Source organism: Ovis aries, chromosome 4, assembly GCF_016772045.2.
Source record: "Ovis aries strain OAR_USU_Benz2616 breed Rambouillet chromosome 4, ARS-UI_Ramb_v3.0, whole genome shotgun sequence".
Taxonomy (NCBI): domain Eukaryota; kingdom Metazoa; phylum Chordata; class Mammalia; order Artiodactyla; family Bovidae; genus Ovis; species Ovis aries.
In genome coordinates, this window is record NC_056057.1 from 103874296 (window position 1) to 103896188 (window position 21893).

General features: G+C 43.6%; 1 protein-coding gene across 5 annotated transcripts in view; it reads right to left on the reverse strand.

Annotated features, from left to right (window-relative positions):
* ATP6V0A4 (ATPase H+ transporting V0 subunit a4) overlaps window positions 1-21893 on the reverse strand; it is a 70394-nt gene that overhangs the window by 36352 nt on the left and 12149 nt on the right. For 2 of the 5 annotated variants that reach the window (XM_042248887.2, XM_060414893.1), the window contains exons 2-7: window positions 19359-19436; window positions 7270-7403; window positions 5403-5481; window positions 5022-5116; window positions 1446-1571; window positions 876-970 (exon numbers count right to left, since the gene is read on the reverse strand). In XM_042248887.2, coding sequence (XP_042104821.1) covers window positions 876-970; window positions 1446-1571; window positions 5022-5116; window positions 5403-5481; window positions 7270-7386 — 512 coding nt within the window. In that variant the 5' untranslated portion in view covers window positions 7387-7403; window positions 19359-19436. Of the gene's footprint in view, window positions 1-875; window positions 971-1445; window positions 1572-5021; window positions 5117-5402; window positions 5482-5729; window positions 6175-7269; window positions 7404-8971; window positions 9107-19358; window positions 19437-20620; window positions 20690-21893 lie in introns of those variants that run through there. The other 3 variants (XM_060414892.1, XM_004008096.6, XM_060414894.1) reach the window with 3 other exon arrangements.

A 21893-nucleotide genomic window follows, 5' to 3' on the forward strand; every position in this document is an offset into this window, starting at 1 on the left:
AGTATTCAACCTGCTCAGCAATGGTCTCTATGCATTTACACAAATAATGTACTAAGACTGAAATGTATGTATTGATGTCTGTACATCTCTGCTTACACAGTCATCTAGGTATCTAGATAAGTTTCTAACTCAAACTTTTCACATTAACTTTAAAATGGTTACTTTCATTGGCCCATTATTGTACATGTATGTTACCTTCCGATCAAATATTTTCAACACATAGTTTCCTTTCCTTCCCAAATTCAATGTCTAGTGCCTCAAATAGCAGGCCCCTAAGTATCTGCTGAATAAAGAACTAGAATTCCAAAACTCACTTTCAATTTTACTTCAACAGTAAATGAAATCCCACCATTTTGAATGATCACACATTTTGGTGGCTGTTATCATACTCTATTACTTCTACTTGTGGAAGACACGACTGCCCAACTACCTCATTGCTAATTACACTTCAAACTTCACACTCCAAATCTATTATCAAAACAGTATTTTAGAGACAAGGCAAAAAAGAAAAAAAAAATGTATCCCATAGCCCTGTTCCAAAGGCAGGGACAGTCAAGAAACTCCACCTAAACAATTATCACTAGATCCTTCCCACGTGGAGACAATACAAACGTCACACTCTTCAGACTCAAGAATGTCAGTCTCACCATTAAAAAGGTAACACTACCTACACCTCCACCAACCAGGTCAGGTTAGACTTGGGTTTTTTACTGGATGGAGGCCTATAATCATGTGAAACAGTCCTCTTGTCAGTCATGATTTGTCCATTCATTCATTCACTCAAACAGTCAGGGAAATCTACCACACACCAGGCACTGGGCATACAGACCAGGGACCCAACTACACATAACTTTCAGAGCAGGAATTTCACTGACCCCAGCTTTCCACTAATGTACGCAGGCGTAGGTCTTAACTCCAGGAGACCAGAAGTGTCTTCTACAAAGAAATCATCTGCTAAGTTGGCTTCTGTCTGAAAGTCAAAGAATCACTATTTTCATTTAAATGTACTTAGACTATCTTAAAAGCACCCACATTGCATGACTTTGTCTGCTTTTATATACTCAATTTTCTACAAATAGAATTCAGAAGACCTGATGCTTAAACCTAATTTAGTTTTCTGTTTCAAATAAAGATGTAACTGTGTATTTAAAACAAGGTCTCTTCCTACCAAAATCCCAAATCTGCTCAAACTAATTGTTGTGCTTTTTTCTGACTTCCATTTCTCTCTGGGCCATTTGGCCCACGTACTTTATTAGTGAGCTCCTTAATATTTTTGCATTCATTTCAACCCACACCACATGCCACCCTAACCCTCGTCACCCACAGCCCAGCCAGACAACAGAAACATCACAATTTATTCATATTCCAGACCAACCAGTTGTCAAAATAGAAATTTAAGGTTCTAGAGAAAAGGGCCCTTGAATACACAGTCCCCAAATTACAACCTCAAAGAAGTCCTGGGTTTTCTTCAGGAGATATTTGAATTCCGTCAGTTCTAGGAAGTTTTTCTTCAAAGCCTGATAGTTCTGATTGGCTTCCTGAAGCTCTCCTTCCAGTTTTTCTAGAGCAGTCTTTGAAGGAGAGAAAAAGAAAGTAAGCCAGGCAGAAAGCACTATGCCATTCACTGTACATTAACCACAACAAATAATATCAAGTATGCAGAGCATCATAACATAGCTTGAAGTTGAGAGGCCAAACTGAACTTCAAGTTCAGTCAAACTCAATAAGACTGTAGAGCTGAAAAGTACAGACATCACTTTGCTGACAAAGACCTGTATAGTCAAAGCTGTGGCTTTTTCAATAGTCATGTAGGGATGTGAGAGATGGACCATAAAGAAGGCTGAGCGCTAAAGAATTGATGCTTTCAAATTGCAGTGCTGGAGAAGGCTCTTGAGAGTCCCTTGGACTGCAAGGAGATCAAACCAGTCAATCCTAAAGAAAATCAACCCTGAATATTCACTGGAAGGACTGAGGTTGAAGCTGAAGCTCCAGTACTTCAGCCACCTGATGCAAAGAGCCAACTCACTGGAAAAGACTCTGATACTGGGAAATATAGAAGGCAGGAGGAGAAGGGGATGACAGGGGAAGAAATGGTTGGATGGCATCACCAATTCAATGGACGCTGAGTTTGAGCAAACTCTGGGAAATGGTGAAGGACAGGGAAGCCTGGCATGCTGCAGTCCATGGGGTTGCAAAGAGTCAGACATAACTCAGCAGGTGAACAACAAGTAAGCCACAGTCATACACACTCAGGAGTTCCCTTATCAAATGCAGAGGAGCAGAAAATACTCGGGGAAGGAAAATGAGCTACATGAGAAGTCAAGGGATTCCAGCGAGTCACATATCAGCATGGAGATTTTTGCTTTTGTTAAACAGGTAAGAAGTATATTTGTTTCCAAATTGACACTGATTATTTTAGTGCTCAGACATTCAGTCACGTCCAACTCTTCGTCACCCGATGGACTGTAGCTCGCTAGGTTCCTCTGTCCATGGGATTCTCTAAGCAAGAACACTGGAATGAGTTGCCATTTCCTCTTCCAGGGGATCTTCCCAACCCAAGGATTGAACCTGCATCTCTTATGTCAATTTGGAAACAAAAATACTTGTTACCTGTTTAACAAAAGCAAAAGTCCCTATGCTTGTCAAATTTTAATGTAATATCAAAGAATATCCACAATTATTTGAAAAGACTATTAAAACACTCCTCCCTTTCCCAAGTACCTATTTTTCAAGACTAAATTCTCTTCACATACTTCAATAAGAACATATCACAACAGATTCAAACTTGAGAGGTAGGACAGGGCCAAGGAGAGCAGATCTGCTGGCCAGGATGGACCTGACTCAGGCAAGAAGGACACCATCAACACTCTTAAGCAGGGAGGTGCCATGGTAGAGTGATATAGTCCATGGGGTCACAGAGTCGGACACAGCTGAGCGACTGAGCATGCACACAATAACCTAGAAGGGAAAAGAATCTGGAAAAGAATATATAAAAAGATTACGGAAAAAACATGAGCCATTAAGCTAGCTCACCGTTCACAAGAACAGGTGTAGGTGTTTAGGAAGGTGAGGGGGTCGGCAGCAGGAGTGGAGCTGGTAACTAACAAGGCTGGTATTAGAAAACCAGTGGTAAGAATGAAACCGGAGATGATTTTATGGAAATCCTATTTGTATGGATTAAAACTTTCTCCTCAAATATCCAGATTTTAGTATGACCAGATCCAAAATATATTCAAGCGGAATTGTCAGTCTTGCCAGTCTCATGTTTCTGTTAGAGAATCTAGATTTATGCTACTGGTGGCTTCAACAGTTTCAAGAATTTTAAATTATCTTAAAAGAAAACCAAAAATCACAGGAGAAAACCCAGCCAGAGATAAGGCTCAATCAATGAAGCTCTTCCATACCTGTTCACCTCTCTCAGTGAGCCCTTTCTCTTTTGAGGATAAAAAGTCCTTTTTTTATTTTTTTTAAACGAAGATCAACAGGGCCTTCCAGGATTTGGATCTGCCCACCTTTTGACAACATGTGAAATGCCAGGCTGGATGAATCACAAGCTGAAATCAAGATTGCCCAGAGAAATATCAACAACCTCAGATATGCAGATAATACCATACTAACGGCAGAACGTGAAGAGAAACTAAGGAGCCTCCTGATGAGGGTGAAGAGGAAGAGAGTGAAAAACCTGGCATAAAATTCAACATCCAAAAAGTTAAGATCATGGCATCTGGTCCCATCAGGCAAGGTCCCTTCAAGGCAAATAGAGGGGGGGAAAAGTGGAAGCGGTAAATGATTTTCTTTTCCTGGGCTCCAAAATCAGTGTGGATGGTGACTACAGCCAAGAAATTAAAAGATGCTGCTTCTTGGGAAGCAAGCTGTGACAAACCTAGACAGCATATTAAAAAGCAGAGACATCACTTTGCCAACAAAGGGCCATACAGTCAAAAGCTATGGCTTTTCCAGTAGTCATGTACGGATATGAGAGCTGGACCATAAAGAAGGTTGAGCACCAAAGAATTGATGCTTTTGAACAGTGGTGCTAGAGAAGACTTTTGAGAGTCCTTTGGATAGCAAGGAGATCAAACCAGTCAATCCTAAAGGACTGAAGAACCCTAAAGAACATTCATTGGAAGTTCTGATGCTGAAGCTAAAGCCTCAATACTTTGGCTATCTGAAGCCAAGAGCCAATTCACTGGAAAAGACCCTGGATGCCAGGAAAGACTGAAGGCAAAAGATGAGGGTGACAGAGGATGAGATGATTGGATTGGCATCGCCAACACAATGGACATGAGTCTGAGCAAATTCTGGGAGACAGTAAAGGACAGAGAAGCCTGGCATGCTGCAGTTCATGGGGTCGCAAAGAGTCAGACACAACTTAGCAACTGAACAACAACAGTAACCTTTTGACATCCTCTCCCCCTGGCTCACCCTCCCTCCTCTCCCCACAGCCTGCTCTAAAAGCTCCTAGAAGTCAGGCCATGTTTCACCAAGGTGCCTTGTGCACAGCAGATACTCAGTGTTTTACAAAAGCAAATTGACAGAGAAGGGAAAGAAAGAGGGAGGGGTCCTCCAGCCATAAAGGCCTTAGCTAAAGAAAACTGCTACCTTCTCCCACTTGACCTCAGAAGCCAATCTGAGGAGAGGCCTCAATCCAGAGTGGACCCAATGCACCAGACAGACAATTAAGAAGCAAACCACTGGATCCCACAACTCTACTTCTGTGTATATTTATCCAAAGGAAAGGAAATCATATCTGGAAAAGAAATGGGCATCCCCCTGTTCATTGCAGAATTGTTTACAATAGCCAAGACATGGAAGCAACACACATGGCCACCAAAAGATGCAAGAGTGACTTTAAAAATTGCACGGGGGGCCTTTTCCTGGGGGAGTAACACTGAAAAGTGGACCAACACATAAACCCACCTCCACGCCTTCAGCAATGGGGCAGAGGACCATGAGAGGCTTGCAGGGTTCACAGGAGACAGGCTTCGATACCATCCTCTGTTAAGTCAGAAAGAACCTACCTCCAGGATGATCATTTCCCGTGGGAGAGGGGTCAGCGGGGACTTCTCAGGCACCTGAATCTCAATCTCATCTTGCATCTGATCTTCCAGAAAACCTGAAGGATGAAACCCCACCAGAGAGCCCAAGGTGTGTGTGTTTTCTCACACTTAAGAAATGGGTCAAGTAGGACAGATGCATTTCCCAGGTCCGCTGCCTGAATTGCCCTGGCACCTGCCACAGAACCTGGCACCCATCTCTAGCCTCCTCTGCCGCCAACCAGGATCTGTCTCAACCTAGAGTAGCAGTATCACACATAGGGGCAGACTGCAGGACATCACCCCTGCAAACCATCTCCCTCCCTGCCAGTGCACATTCAAACCGCAAGCAGAAAACTGGCTTACGCAGGATTCTTTCCAATGATTCACACCTTCTGACTTCATTCACAAATTTCCTCTGGAAGCGGCTCTCTTTCACATTTAACTAGAGGGAGAGGAAAGCCACAAGGCACACATTAGTAGCAACCACTGCCAACACATTCTCTTTGGCTATTACCATTATTAATTATTACTGCCGCAGAATGTTGCTGGAATCATCTTAGGACTAGATACTTCCATGCACAAGACAGGAGAGTTCCAGTCAAAATATACCTTGATATTCTTACCCTCAGTTCCCCAAATGCCACAAGCTCTGGCCTCTGTAAACTTCTCTTAAGTTTTAGCTGCACTTACTATCCAAATTGAATTCCTCAATGGAGTCATGAATACAATAGGACCTTGAATATAGCACAGCTCCATGCAGTGGATCCTGGTCTTCAAGAAAAAGTCAGCATCCTTTTGTGCCGGTGACCCTTCAGCTCAGCCCAATAAATGTTATTAAGGAACTAATATCCCATGTCAGGTCCTGAGTTGGAACTGTAGCTGCAAAGTCATGATCCTTCTCTGAAGGGCTTAGTTTTGACCAGACCTTAGTAAGAAAATGAGTGGAATTAGCGAGTCCCATTTTCTAAACTGAATTCAAAAGCTTTTGGCGAGGATCTCAACTGCCTCTGGGAAATGATACCCCGTCTTACTTAAGACAGTTCTATGGTGACAGACCGGAGAAGGCGATGGCACCCCACTCCAATACTCTCGCCTGGAAAATCCCATGGACAGAAGGGCCTCGTAGGCTGCAGTCCATGGGGTCACAAAGAGACACGACTGAGCGACTTCACTTTCACTTTTCACTTTCATTCATTGGAGGAGGAAATGGCAACCCACTCCAGTGTTCTTGCCTGGAGAATCCCAGGGATGGAGGAGCCTGGTGGGCTGCTGTCTATGGGGTCACACAGAGTCGGACACGACTGAAGGGGCTTAGCAGCAGCAGCAGCAGCATGGTGACAGACTGTAAACAGACTTATTATGGTGATCATTTGAAATGTATAGAAATATGGATATCCTGGTATTGTGGTGTACCAGGAACTAACAGTGTTGTAAGTCAATCATACTTCAAAATCAAAAAAACTCATAGAAAAAGAGATCAGATTTCAGAGGTGGGGGTTGAGGTAACAGAGAAATTGGATGAAGACCGTCAAAAGGTACAAACTTCCTTTTATTAGATAAATAAATTATTATTAGATAATTAGATAAATAATTTTATCTAATTATGATAAATTATTAGATAATTAGATAAATTATTAGACAAATACATACTAGGGATATAATGTACATGATAAATATGATGAACACTGCTGTACATTATATATGAAAGTTGTTAAGAGAGTAAATTGTAAGAGTCTTATGATGTAAGTCATTATGCCATACACCTTAAACTTATACAGTGTTATAGGTCAATTATATCTCAATAAAACTGAGGAGGGGGGATACAGTCTAGCTGGAGAATATCACCCTCAAGAGACTGTGGACTCCCAAGATACTTTTTCCTCAAACTAACTGGTCTGGAAGCACTGCTTTTTGCCCTCATAATAAGGTTGGTAATCCATGCGCCCACTGGATATATCAAATGTCTTGAAAAGGTACATAGGAAATAAAGCACAATGTCATCTTTTTAATTATATTAGAGTTTCAAAACATTCCTATAGGGGTGACACATAAGGAAGAAGGGAGAAACGTCTGCAAGTCAGTTGCCCAATGTTATCACAAATTCTAGCCAGAAGAACAAGAACCACTGAATTCCATGACTCCAGCCCAGGGCGCTTCTCCCTGGCCTTTATTCACCACCAAGAAGTGGAAACTCCACCTTCTTTTGGTCTCCTATGAATGCAGTACTTACATCTTTGAACTGAACCAATCCAAGCTCTCCAAGCTCAGCTACACAGCAGTATGCAGCCTCCACCTGGAGAAAGAGCTGTGACAAACACATTTCCTCGCTTCGGAATATGGACGCCATGTTGGCCCAACCTTAGTCTGCGGGACACAAAGATATTTGAGGTAACAAATGTGTCACTGAGTTATATTAAAATCCAACAGAAGAAAAAAAATGCAACAGGAAATCTTTCCTAAATTTAAAAACATAAACAACAAGGTACTACTTTTCACCACCTATCAGATTGGCAAAAGATTTAAAAATATGATTAATAAATACACTTGAAGGTGTGAGGAAGCAAGCATTTTCAGATACTTGAGCATTTTTTTGGTATAGTTTTTTTAGAGGGCAATTTGTCAGTATCCACCAAACTTTGTGTTATTCATATCCATGACACAAGATTTCCACTGCTCTTCACCCAGATAAACTCAGAAATGTAAGGGGAAATGGACTCACAAGGATGTTTCTGACAACACTGTATTTACTAATTATAATAAGTGGACCTAACCTAAATATCCATCAACAGGGGAAAGATTAAACTGATACAACAGAACTCTGTGCAGTCAGCAGGAATGAAATAAATCTGTATGTCCTCTATAAGGAAAAAGGATATTCACCCTAGAACCCACTCTCACCCAAGACCCTCCAGATTGCCCTACTGCTGCCAAACCAAACCGTCTTCCTCAGATCCCAACCTTTCGGAAGAACCATCACATACCCTAGAAGGAATCCCTTTTCCTTATAATTTTATAATGTATGATCCACTATTTGCAAACACTGGGTTTATCCCCCCTGTTTTAATCCTTCCATTGTCCCATTTTCCCACAGGTTAAGGTCTAAAACCCTTGACGTAGCCAAGGAAGGGCTGTGTGCATCATCTGGCCTTGGCCCTCCCTTCCCGTTTCCCGGAAATTCTCTGAGAAATTTTGTTCAGGCTTTCCCAAGGTTTAGAACCTCAACCCCTTCCTCCCCACCCTGCATCCCCCATACCCCACATACTCCTGTCATTTCTCCCTCTTGGGGTAAGAATCCTCTTCTTCCATACACCTCTCCGGATCCCCAACACTCAGAGCAAACTAAGCACCCTTCTTTGTGCTCCCAGAATATGTTGCTTAGTGGCTAAGTCAGGTCTGACTCTTTGCCACCCCACAAACTGTAGCCCACCAGGCTCCTCTGTTCATGGGGTTTCCCAGACAAGAATACTGGAATGGGTTGCCATCTCCTTCTCCAGGGGATTTTCCCAACCTAGGGATCAAACCTGTGTCTCCCGCACAGGCAGGTAGATTCTTTACCACTGAGGCACCTGGGAAGCCCTCCCAGAATATAACCGAGTACAATCATCTGCAGTTACTTGCTTCCTGTCTGTTCTGCCCACTAGCCAGAAAAACCCATGAGATCAGAACTGGTTTTCACTCCATCACCCGTCGAGCTCAATCCCAAAGAAGAGGCTCAAAAAACATTTCCGGATTTACAGACTAGAGGCAAAAATCTCCTCCGACCCTCCCGAATGCAGAATCTGGTATTCCATTTGTACCTGCTGACACCCAGATGAATGAATTTTTCACACGGCCGGTTCTAGCAAGCCAAGCAAAGTTTTCATAGAAAAGACACAGAAAACATGAGCTTCCTGCAGACCCAAGAGCACAAGACAGGGACCCTCCCTTCCTACCCCAGCCTTGTCCGAGCCGGTCCCGGTCCTGGGCGCGCGACTCCCGCGGCTTCCTCGGCGGGGCCGGGAGGGTAGGGCTCGCGAGCGGCGGGCGGAGGCGACCAGCCCGGCCGCGGACTCCGCAGGCGACTCCCTCAGCGACCGCCGAGCCCCTCCCGCGGCTTCTCCTCCCCGGGCGCTCGCAGAGCCCGAGGCGGGCTGTGTTGTATCAACACCGGCCTGTCCGAGGCGAGGACAAACCTGCCTCGCCGGCCGGCCCTGTTCACACACCCCCTCCCTCCCCCGCCCCACCTGGGCCCTCGGCCACGACCTTGGGGCACCACCGGGGTCAGAGACTTCCTTCTCTAAGGAAGACACTTATCCCCCAGTGAGGGGAGGGTTTGGGAAGAGCCGACTTGAGGCCTCAGAAGAGCCCTAGAGATAACCTTCCTGTGTTTTAATATCTATTGAAGTGAAGTGAAAGTCGCTCGCTCAGTCGTATCCGACTCTTTGCGACCCCATGGACTAAACAGTCCATGGAATTCTCCAGGCCAGAATACTGGAGTGGGTAGCCTTTCCCTTCACCAAGTCATCTTCCCAACCCAGGGCATCTTCCCAACCCAGGGATGGAGCCCAGGTCTCCCGCATTGCAGGCGGATTCTTTATCAGCTGAGCCAAATATCTATTGCTGCTGCTAAGTCGCTTCAGTCGTGTCCAACTCTGTGCGACCCCACAGACGGCAGCCCACCAGTCTCCCCCGTCCCTGGGATTCTCCAGGCAAGAACACTGAAATGGGTTGCCATTTCCTTCTCCAATGCATGAAAGTGAAAGGGAAGTCGCTCAGTCGTGTCCGACTCTTCGTGACCCCACGGACTGCAGCCTACCAGACTCCTCCGTCCATGAGATTTTTCCAGGCAAGAGTACTGGAGTGGGGTGCCATTGCCTTCTCCGAATATCTATTACACGGTATTAAAACACTTCATATCGCTGGAGAAATGTGATAACATTTTAAAAAATAGTTTTGGAAAACCAAAGGGGAAAAAAGAAAAAACACACCACACTCACTACCCTACCAACAATTAATTTACAAAATACTTCAAACGGCGACTATACAAAGCCATCTAAATATATACGTACACTACAGCTAAAATTCAGCTTTATTGCAGCCCAGGTGAGTTGACACAGGTCAGCTGAGCGATGCACCCTTTCCTCACTGAGAACTGCTCTTTCCCATTTATCTGGCAGAGGCGTGAGGGGTGAGTCAATGAGGTTGTTTTTCTACAGGGGCCACCTGAGTTCCCTTTGTAGAGCCTTTTCTCTAGGTGGAGTGAGTAGATCCCCCTAGAGCCATGCTGGGTGCCTGTAAAATGTACCCTGGAATAAGGAGGGTACCTTTTGGTGTTTTTACACTTTATTATGGAAAAATTATAGCATCTTCACAAATAAAGAAAATAGTATAAAGAACCCCCACCCCCACCCCATGTACTCACCACTCAGCAGCAACAGTTGCTGAATTTTGTATCCTCTAATCCCCACCCATTTCTCCTACCCACTCTGGGCTATTTTGAAGCTAATTGTATACATCATACTTTTCTTTCAAAATACGTGAATATCAAAATATTCAAAAGATAAAGATTTTCTCTGTATATGTTATACACACATACACACACGCACAATACTATGGTCACATGTAAAAATTCAGTAATAATTTCTTAATATCAAATATCCAATCAGTGTTCAATTTCCAAGATTGTCCGAAATTTGCCTTTTTAGTAAGCCCCTCAGGTGATTTTTGTGTATGACCAAATAAGAACCATTACCTTTGAGAACACAGGGTGAAAATCTAGCTTTCGTTGGGAGGAAACAGAGAAGAGGTGTGAATGCAATTTGCAAACAATCAGCTAAGAAGCAGCTGTTTTGCACCTAGGGCAGTAGAGTCAGGGCCTCTGAGAGCCCTGGAGGAAAGGTAATGCTTGGGCTTCTTAAGAAGCAGAGCTTGGCTACACCCACCCATCTCAACCCCGTAGACCCATTCAAGAGTCCAGACTCACCTGGGCAAAGCTAGCTTTCAAGGCTGAATTCAGGATTGGCAAACCAAAGCAGGAAGCTCAGAACTGAAAACTAACAGAGGCATCACCAGTGTTGACTCTGCTTCTGCCATCAGATAAGCTCCAGGCCAAGGCGAGAGAAGCCCCTGCCCCAGTCGGTGCGTGCCTCTTCTTTCTCCCCTCTCCTCCCCACTTCCATTCTGCTCTTTGCCCCAACTCTGAGTGCTGCATCTTTTGGTCAGTGGAACAGTAGCTCTCAAAGGTCCTGGTGCTCAGGAATCAGAGAAGCAAACACAGAAAAAAGTACATCTTGATGGTTAAGAGCAGAGTTGAGCTCCAAACTGCCTGGGTCAGGACCCCATCTCTGCCTTTGACCACATGTGACCTTGGGGAAGCTATTTAATCCCAGGGTCTCAGTGTCCTAGGTGGCACTGGTGGTAAAGAACCCACCTGCCTACGCAGGAGACATAAGAAACATGAATTCTGATCCATGGGTAGGGAAAATCCCCTGGAGGAGGGCATGGCAACCCACTCCAGTATTCTTGTCTGGAGAAGCCCTTGGACACAGGAGCCTGGCGAGTTACAGCCCATCAGGTCACAAAGAGTCAGACACGACTGAATGACTATCACTTTCACTTCACTCTCAGTGTCCTAATCTATAAAATAAAATAGTATCTTAGATATTTATTTAGCGTGTGGAAGTACAGGCAGGAGAGGTCATTTTCAGGTTTGCTATTTTTTTCTCCTAGAGCCCCAAATCAAAGGTGCAGAAGGCCAGCATGCCTGTATGACATTATCAGGACTCTGAATTGGCGCAATCTGTCTGAATGGGAGTATGCTTGTCCTTTGACCAAATAATCTCAGAACTCTCAGAAGATCATCCTAAAAAATAATTGAAGGATACAAATCAAAATTTAATTACAATCATGTCTATTGTAGCATTGTTTGTAGTAAGTTCATACTTGTAAAAGACCCAAATTCTTTCATCCATTCAGTAAGTATTTTTTGAGGGTCTAGGGATTTCTTTGGAAGGAATGATGCTAAAGTTGAAACTCCAGTACTTTGGCCACCTCATGTGAAGAGTTGACTCATTGGAAAAGACTCTGATGCTGGGAGGGATTGGGGGCAGGAGGAGAAGGGGATGACAGAGGATGAGATGGCTGGATGGCATCACTGACTCGATGGACATGTGTCTGAGTGAACTCCGGGAGTTGGTGATGGACAGGGAGGCCTGGCATGCTGTGATTCATGCAGTCGCAAAGAGTCAGACACGACTGAGAGACTGAACTGAGCTGAACTGATTATGTGCTGACAAAGGTCCGTTTAGTCAAAGCTGTGGTTTTTCCAGTAGTCAATTATGGATGTGAGAGTTGGACCATAAAGAAAGCTGAGCGCCAAAGAATGGATGCTTTTAAACTGTGGTGTTGAAGAAGACTCTTGAGAGTCCCTTAAGACTGCAAGGAGATCCAACCAGTCTATCCTAAAGGAAATTAGTCCTGAATAGTCGCCGGAAGGGCTGATGCTGCAGCTGAAACTCCAACACTTAGGCCAACTGATGTGAAGAAGTGACTCACTGGAAAATACCCTGACGCTGAGAAAGACTGAAGGCAGGAGAAGGGGCCAACAGAAGATGAGATGGTTGGATGGCATCGCTGACTCAATGGACATGAATTTGAGCAGGCTCCAGAAGTTGGTGATGGACAGGGAAGCCTGGAATGCTGCCGTCCATGGGGTTGCAAAGAGTCAGACATGACTGAGCGACAGAACAGAATGGATTATGTGCCTTCCTGTTCTGGGCTCAAGGATAGGGCAGTAGATGAGAGGCAAGGCCCTGCCCTCATGAAGCTTATGTCCAGATGTAAGGAGACAAACAGTAAACAAGTAATAAGTTAGCAAGATATTGCAGATTACAAAGAGTGCAATTATAGAAAGCTAGACTTTACAGAAATGAAGAGAGATCATTTTAGATAGATGGTCAGGGAAGACCTCTCTCATTTGAGAAGAGATAGCATTTGAGCTGCGGAGAAGGCAATGGCACCCCACTCCAGTACTCTTGCCTGGAAAATCCCATAGACAGAGGAGCCTGGTAGGCTGCAGTCCATGAGGTCACTAAGAGTCAGACATGACTGAGCAACTTCACTTTGACTTTTCAGTTTCATGCATTGGAAAACCCACTTCAGTGTTCTTGCCTGGAGAATCCCAGGCACGGGGGAGCCTGGTGGGCTGCCATCTATGGGGTCGCACAGAGTTGGACACGACTGAAGTGACTTAGCAGCAGTAGCAGCAGCAGCATTTGAGCTGAGGTGTGAAAGATTTTTTAATGGGCTGGTTTTGCAAAAAGAAGCTGCTGGAAGGGTATTCTAGGCAGCAGGAACCTGGATATGAGAGCAGGGGTGTGACATTGGGGAGCGACATCATCACAATAGTTAGTATATCTATTGAGTTCTTGCCATTGTTTTCATGACTGTAGAACACAATTAGATACTTTACCTGTATTAGGCCATTTAATTTTCTTAGTAACCCTACGGCAGTGTTCTTATTCTCATATTACGCATGAGGAAATAGAGGCACAAAGAAATTAAGTCATTTGCCCAAGGTCACACAGTCACTCATGACAGGTCATTTGACACAGTGGTTGTGTTTACAACCACTGCATGATATTGTCTTACGGTCTAAAAAGGCTCAACGTATTCCAGAACAGAAAGGAGGCCAGTGTGGCTGGAACATGGGAGGAGTGGGGAGAGGTCATACCAGGTGTGTCAGGTGGAGGCAAGGGCCAAGCCATGTGAGAGCTGATGGGCCAATAAGAAAGTTGGATTTTATTCTAAACACACTGGGAAGCCCTTTGGGAAATTTGAAGCAGGGGAGTGACATTACTTGATTCACTTTTTTATTTTTTATTTTTTGGCCTTGCCATGTGGCATGTGGCAACTTAGTTCCCCAACCAGGGATCGAACCTGTATCCTCCACATTAAGAGTGAGGAGTCTTAACCACTGGACCTCCAGGGAAATTCCTAGATTAACAGTTTTAAAATATTACTTTGACTTCTGCTTCTGGAAGGATAGAGTAAAAATAGTTTTACTTATCAAGAAGAAAAAGTAAAACCCTTAACATTATATATACAATAAATATTAGAAGGCTCCAAAAGGTACAGAGAAGATAGACTAAGGACCTCCTGGTCTGAGGAACAAGGCCGGGCTGTGTCCTCTGGGTTTTCTTCTGCTTCATATATCCTAGATGAAGTGCTGCAGAATCCAGCAAGATATGCAGACAAAAAAAGAAAAAATTTCCAAAGCCTGCTCTCTCTAGCCAAAGGAACAGGAAGGGGGCAGGCTAGCCAGAAAGACTTTCAGATAGGATCACTCTAACACAGCCAAACATCCCAGAAAAAAAATTTGACTGCAGGCCATCATGCCTAGACTTCTTCCCTCATGCAGTTACACCAAAACAACACCCCCAGGGTAGTGTCAGAGAAGGCTAAGTGGGGTGCCTGGACTCCCCGCCCACCTGTAGTAACAGGGCATTCCTCGTTAACTTGTGTGGGGGTACTGTCAGAGACAATCAGAACGTTCACCTCTGCCAATTGGTAATGAAGCCACCCTCCACTGAGACGTGGAGGTCACCTGATTAGCCAAGCACTGCTGCTCCTCCCAGCCAGGGTGCAGCTGGGGCCCAGGGTAGGTCACCCCACGTTGTGCCCAATAGCATGTTGGTGGTTCAGACAGTAAAGAACCCGCCTGCCAACACAGGAGACCTGGGTTCAATCTTTGGGTCAGGAAGATCCCCTGGAGAAGGGCATGACAACCCACTCCAGTATTCTTGCCTGGAGAATTCCATGGACAGGGGAGCCTGGCAGACTACAGTCCTCAGGGTCGAAAAGAGTCGAACATGACTAGCACTCTGTTGAATTAAAGTCACTTAAGAAAGTCAGCTCAAGTGGGGCACTCTGACACACACCCTCAGCCAGTCTCCCTGCAAGCAGGAAATAAATCTCTTATGTGAAAGATACTCTCTCTCCCTGCCTCTGGAGGACACCCTTATCACCAAAGACAGGGAACTCAGGAAGCTCATGTGAACAAACCTTGTGACTTCTTTAATTTACTGCCCCAAGCCCAAACGCTGTTTAGAGTCTTCACTAGTTGGACACCCCAAATCTTTGTCCTGTCAATTCCTCACAAATAATGTTTCCTCGTCTATAACCACTCACTAAGGAGAAACTTGCCGGGATAGCTACTCTTGTGCTTTGTGGCCATGACTCGGTAAAATAAGGGTTTCAAGAACGTAAGCACTCTGATACCCTGACAGCCAATCTGATAACCCACCAAGCGGGCTACTAAGTGACAGGCTGGGCAAAGGAAAGATTCATGTGCTAGAAGGATGAAGGCAGGATGGCACAAGATTTTATGACATGACTCAGAACAGGGCACAACTGAAAACCTAGGGACTAGTTGTTTTTTCAAATCACAGTTGACTGAGGGCAACTGAAACCACAGAAAGCGAAACCTGGGATTAAGAGGGACAACTGTATACAAGTCAACAGATGATGTCTAACACAGATAAATCAAGAATAGCAATGTGAGCATATTATTCGAACATTTTGAAGGTAAACACAAGAAGAAAGAAGTCAAAAGTAGCTCTTAGGGTGACTTCCCAGCTGGTCCTGTGGTTAAGATTCCACCTTCCAATGTAGGAGGTGTGGGTTTGATCCCTGGTCAAGAAGATCCCACATGCCTCTCAGTCAAAAAACCAAAACATAAAGCAGAAGCAATAGTGTTACAAATTTGATAAAGACTTTTAAAATGGTCCACATTAAAAAAAAGAAATCTTTAAAAAAGAAGTCATTCCTATAGAACAAACTGTAGATGGAGTAGCGGGAGACTTCAGCATTTTTTTTAATAAATCCTTCCGATTACTTGATTTTTAAAATTCGCATCCATTTACTAATATGAAGACAGTTAAACAATTAAAATCAAAGTTTTAATGGCAATAAAAGAAAATGTGCCAGGGAAGGTACTAGGTGCTTAGAATAAAGCAGGCAAATCAGTTCTGCTTCTGTGGAGCCCGGCAGAGTCAGACACAACAATCCTAATTAATGTCAATGGCTAACACACAGATGTTACTTCCTGCGGGCTAATTTAAGACAGAACCCTAAGAAATAGGTAAGATTAGGATCCCGGTTTCTTGATTGTTTGTTCTACAGATTCAGAAACTGAGGCAGAGAGAGGGGATCTATTCAAGGTCACTCAGCTAGTAAATGGTAAAGAAAGGACTTGAACCAGACGATGGCTCCAGATCTGAGACACTCTCACCTCAGTCATCAAGTCATCTAATAACTACAGGGACCAACATGGAATATACTGGGATGAACACCCTGAAGGAGGATACACACGGTCTGAGCTGCATAACCAGACCCAGCCTCGGCTAAAGGAAGGCATTCTTGGGGAGAGAAGGCAGAATAAACAGTGTAGAGAGAAAGAAGGAGGCCTGTGAGATGAGGCTGGAGAAGTGGGAAGGACGAGGAAATTCAGGATCCGTGTTAAAGATGGTGTCTTTGGCACTTCCCTGGTAGCCCAGGGGCTAAGACTCCCAGTGCCGCGGCCCAGGTTTGATCCCTGGTCAGGGAACTAGATCCCACATGCTGCAACGAAGAACAAAGATCCTGGTGCAGCCAAATAAATAAATAATAATTTAAAAACAGGTGGTGTCTTTGTCCCGAAAGCAACAAGAAGGCCTAGACAGGTGTGAAGCTTTGAAAATATATTTCTAATGACAGGGTGGATTGAAGAGGAGGAAAAAATAGCATTAGGTGGAACAGTTATGAGACTGGAACAGTGGTCCAGGCCAAAAAGAAAATGGTTTTTTATTTTCAATATCCTGTGTGACAGAATGGAAAGTAGACATAAAACACTTCTATGGCATAAAGAAGAAAAGCAATTATTTGACTTGCAGGCTGAATTAGCTGCTATTTTCACTGAAGAGCAATTTTTTTACTTGAAAGAGCAGCTGACAGATTTTGGCATTTGGCAGGCATTTTCTCAAAAAAGGATCCAAATGATTCTGTCACTTCAAAGGAAAACAACTGACAGCATTTGTTGCCAATAATAAAGATACAATTTTAGAAAACTTTTAGCTGCCACCAAGACTTGACAGCTTCCTAAGACTAAAAACTTTTCTGATGGGGCTATTTCTGTGAGGATATTAATAAACATGATCTTCTCTTGGTGTATCATATCATGAAATGTGACAACATTGGAAGATCTTCATAACTGAATGTACCAATATTTTCCAAATGACTAAAGGATGATGTTATAAAATCATGTGCAGGCAAACGATTCATCGAAAGTGAATGATTAGCCAGTAGGTTTTAATGAAAAAGTCACTGATTTGGTTTCAGATCCCACATTGCAACTAAGCTTTTAAAAATTACTACTTGTTAAGTTTTGGTATAGTATCAAAGAAAAATATCCACAGCTCTCTGAAAAAGCTGGTAAAACATTTCCCCCCCTTTTAACACTACAAAATCTAAGTTAGGCCAGACTTTCTTAATATACTCAAAAATAACAAATAGCAACAGATTAAATGAAAAAAACAGATGCAAAAGACAAAAAGTGTCTTCTATCATCAGGCCTTAAAGAAATTTGCAAAAATAAAACAATGCCTCTCTTCTCCATAAATTGTTCACTTTGGAAAATATAGTTATTTTCCTGAAAATATATATTTATATCAACATATAACAGGTTAATATTATTTCAGATGACTTAATGTACTTTTAAAGTATATTAAATTAATATACTTAAATTTAATATACTTAATTTCTCAGTTGTAATTTCTAGTGTGATAAGTATCAAGTGGGTAGAATCCACATAAGTCAAATCTCTTTGGGGTTCTCAGTAATTTTTAAGAGTATAAAGGGCTGGGAGTTGGCATGAGACGGGAGGTTCAAGAGGGAGGAAAGATATACATATGCTGACAGCTGATTCACGTTTTTGTACAGCAGAAACCAAAACAACGAACATTGTAAAGCACTTATCCTCCAATTTAAAAAATTCCTATGATAAACTATTATGGAAAAGAATATAACTGAATCACTTTGCCATACAACAGGAATTAACAATATTGTAAATCAATTATACTACAATAAAAATAAATAATAAAAAAAGAAAAAAGTTTAATATTTTAAATATATATATTTAAAATCCCAAATAACAGTTAAATTTGGGATTAGATCTTGAAAGAAACTACCTTATTAAGTAGTTACTTACTGATGCTGAAGCTGAAACTCCAGTACTTTGGTCACCTGATGCCAAGAACTGACTCATTGGAAAAGACCATGATGATGGGAAAGATTGAGGGCAGGAGGAGAAGGGGACGACAGAGGATGAGATGGTTGGATGGCATCACTGACTCAGTGGACGTGAGTCTGAGTAAACTCCAGGAGTTGGTGACGGACAGGGAGGTCTAGCATGCTGCAGTCCATGGGGTCGCAAAGAGTCGGACACGACTGAGTGACTGAACTGAACTGAACTGCATCTTATTAAGGGCCAAGGAATGAGTGCTCAGTCGTGTCCAGCTCCTTGTGACTGCATGGACTCTTGCCCCCCACGCTCTTCTGTGCATGGGGTTTACCAGACAAGAATACTGGAGTGGGTTGCCATTTCCTATGAGGGGATCTTCCTGACCCAGAAGTTAAACCCACATCTCTTGTGTTTCCTGCATTGGCAGGTAGATCTTTTACCACTTAGAGCAAATAATCCCCTACATTATCCAAATGAACATTGTTTCTGACATTGAGTGTTTAATACCACTGTCCTCTATAGAAAGTCTGGGGCACAATGCCAGCTGCAGCCACTACATACTTGTCCATGCAGGCTTCTAGCAAGACACTTTTATGCCCTACAGACTGTCTCTAAAATGGCTCCTGAGAAGCTTAAGTGGGAAGCATTCACCTTATACACCTTCAAGGCAGACCTAAAACAAAGGGCCTCCTTTGTTCTCGTAGCCCTGGACCTGGGATTAGGATGACGCTGGGCACAACCACATGTTCAGCTCTACTAGATCAATTTTCAGGATATCATAATTTAAAAAATGAAAAGAGTGTTGATGTATGGCAGAAACCAAAGCAATTATCCCTTAATTAAAAATAAATAATTTTTTAATGCTAATTACATCCTTAAAAAAATGAAAAGGGGTTAAGTGGAGAAAAGCCAAAATGCCTGCAAGAAATTTATGCCAGAAATGCCAAAAATAGGCAAGCTGCAACAGTAGCACCCTGATTTTTCTAAAACAATATCAGATCTCTCTGAACTGAAACCTAGCCTGATCACCTTCCTTCAAAGAACTGATTTTACCATCCACTTACCTAGCACTCGTCCGCCTCAGGCCAGGCACTGAGCCCACAAGCCAGGAGCCTTCGCAACAGGCTTTAACAGACAACGTGCTGGAGATGGAAAGAGAATGATTTGAAGTTGTTCAAAAAAGAGGAAATGACATTCAGCTCCACACACATAACAACATGTACAGTCTGTTGACAGCAACATTCATGAGTCCAGGTTATCAGCACACCAATAACCATATTACATATGCTGGCTGGAGCCAGGACCGTCCCCTCCCACTAGGCCTTGGACCTGCTCCAGTGATGGGTCTCAGGATGTATTGGTGCCATCCAGTATCCGCTGGGCCCTCACTGTTGTTCTATAGCTTTCCATCCTCTAGATCATGCCCTGAGTAAGAGCCTTCCCAGTTCTCTCAGGGACAGCAACGTTTTTCTTTCCCCTCCATCCCATCTCACCGCCTTTCCCACCTTCAGCCCACAACCACCTTGTTCCCAAGAAGACCCTCCATCGTGGCGCCCTCTGGGTCCCCTTTTCTCCACCTCAGCATGCCTTAGTCTTGATTCTGCTTCCCTTCTCTCCAGAGCAGAGCTACTCTACATCCCTTTCATTCTTCACTTGAAGTCACAGTCTGACTGGGAGTAAGATTTAGGAAAATAAAATTTCATCACAAAGAACATACTGCCCCTAGGTTTGTCATGGACAGACTTTACCTGTTGCATCTCTGGATTTTTCACTGGGGAGCATTTCCCCAATGACTCACCTTTTCTGTAATAATATTTACTCTAAATTCTAGTAGGGGGTTTCCCTGGTGGTCTAGTGGTTAAGAATCCATCTGCCAGTGCAGGGGACATGGGTTCAATCCCTGGTCTGAGAAGATCCCACATGCCGTGGAGCAGCCAAATCCATGCAACACAGCTACTGAGCCTGCGCTCCAAATCCCGAGAACCGCAACAAGAGAAGCCACCACGATGAGAATCCCTTGAAGCACGATGAAGTGTAGCCTTTGCTCACTGTAGCTAGAGAAAGCCTGCATGCAGCAAGGAGATGGGCCTTCCTTGTGGAGCCAAAAATAAGTATCGAGAGAGATGACATACGTATACCTATGGCTGATTCATGTTGCTATATGGCGGAAACTGACACAATATTGTAAAGCAACGATCCTCCAATTAAAAATAAAGTGTTTTTTTTTTTAAGAAAAATCTTTTTTTACAAATAAATTCTCTGAGGGAGCTTCTTCCCAGCATAATTTCTACTTCTACTTTCTTAAAAAAAAAAAAAAAAACCTTACTAGCTCATTTCTCTTCCTCCATTAATGTGCAATATTGAACAGAGTCATGGAATCTCGCTTCTGGAAGAAAACTTAGAGATCTATCCAATCCCTTTACTTTAAAGGTAAGCAAACAAGCCCAGGGAGGTGAGGGATTTGCTTAAGGTCACAGAGCTACTCAGGGACACAGTTGGGTACAGAGGCCAGGGCTCCTGACACAAGGTTTTCCCTTCAGCCCCACAACTTCCCAATTTGTTTCTCACAGTTTGTTTCTATATCCCTTTGTGTAGGCACCATATGGAGCAAAATCCCTCTATCCCCTCTGTGGAGTGCTGGGGACCCGAGACAAAGGTCTTCCCACATTGGATGGAAGGCAGCATTTCCTTGGACTTTCCCCCATGCTTGAATTTTCCATTTCCACAGATTTCCCTCCCAGAGGGACACCCACACCCACTATCTCTCTCAGGTAACATTATCAGCAAGGTATGTGACTCCCCCAGGGTCCCACAGGAAGTGACAACATGAAAACTGGAATCCAAGAATCCTGAGTCAGGGTTAGTTTTACTGACCCTAAGAGGTTCTGGGCAGCCTGGGCAGGAGAGATGAGAAAATGAGAGAGAAAGAGAGCAATGGAACATCACAGAAGAGGCTGCAAGGCCATGGAGGAGAGAAGTCAGATGTTGGAAATGAGAGGGCCAACAACCTCTCACTTAGCTGAATACTACCTGGTCCTTTTTAGTTGCATGTAGACAAAACTGGAAAAAAAAAAATTGGCTGTTTATTACAAACATGCAGCTTATTTCCCAAAAACCTTAGCTTAAAATTACTTTTTGGGAACACACATCTGTTTATCAAACAAAGGATGAAGCCAACCACAAGCTCTGTTTTGCCAACAGAAGCGTTTTGCACAAATGGTCAGACTGGAAACTGAAGGGAGCCAGGGACTGCCAATCAGAGAGGCTGGGAGTCAACAGGCTCTCCCTCCATTGCTGATTAACCTCACCTTAGTATGCCCTTCTGGGCTCCAGGCTAGTAACTTACTAACTTTCTTCCAGCTGGAGCTACCCCACCTTGGAAATGGCTGCCTTCAAAGTTAGTAATGAACCTGTCACTTGACACATTTTAGCAAAGTCCAAGTAATAACCTTGAGAGGTCAAACACTGCAATACCAAACTGTAACCTACTACTTTTTTGTAGGAGTGAATTCTTATGGGTGAAGGATTGGGCCAGGCAGCCTGTAGGGGCCTTTCCAACACTGAGATTCTATGTTGTTACTGGTGTTCTTTTCTGAATC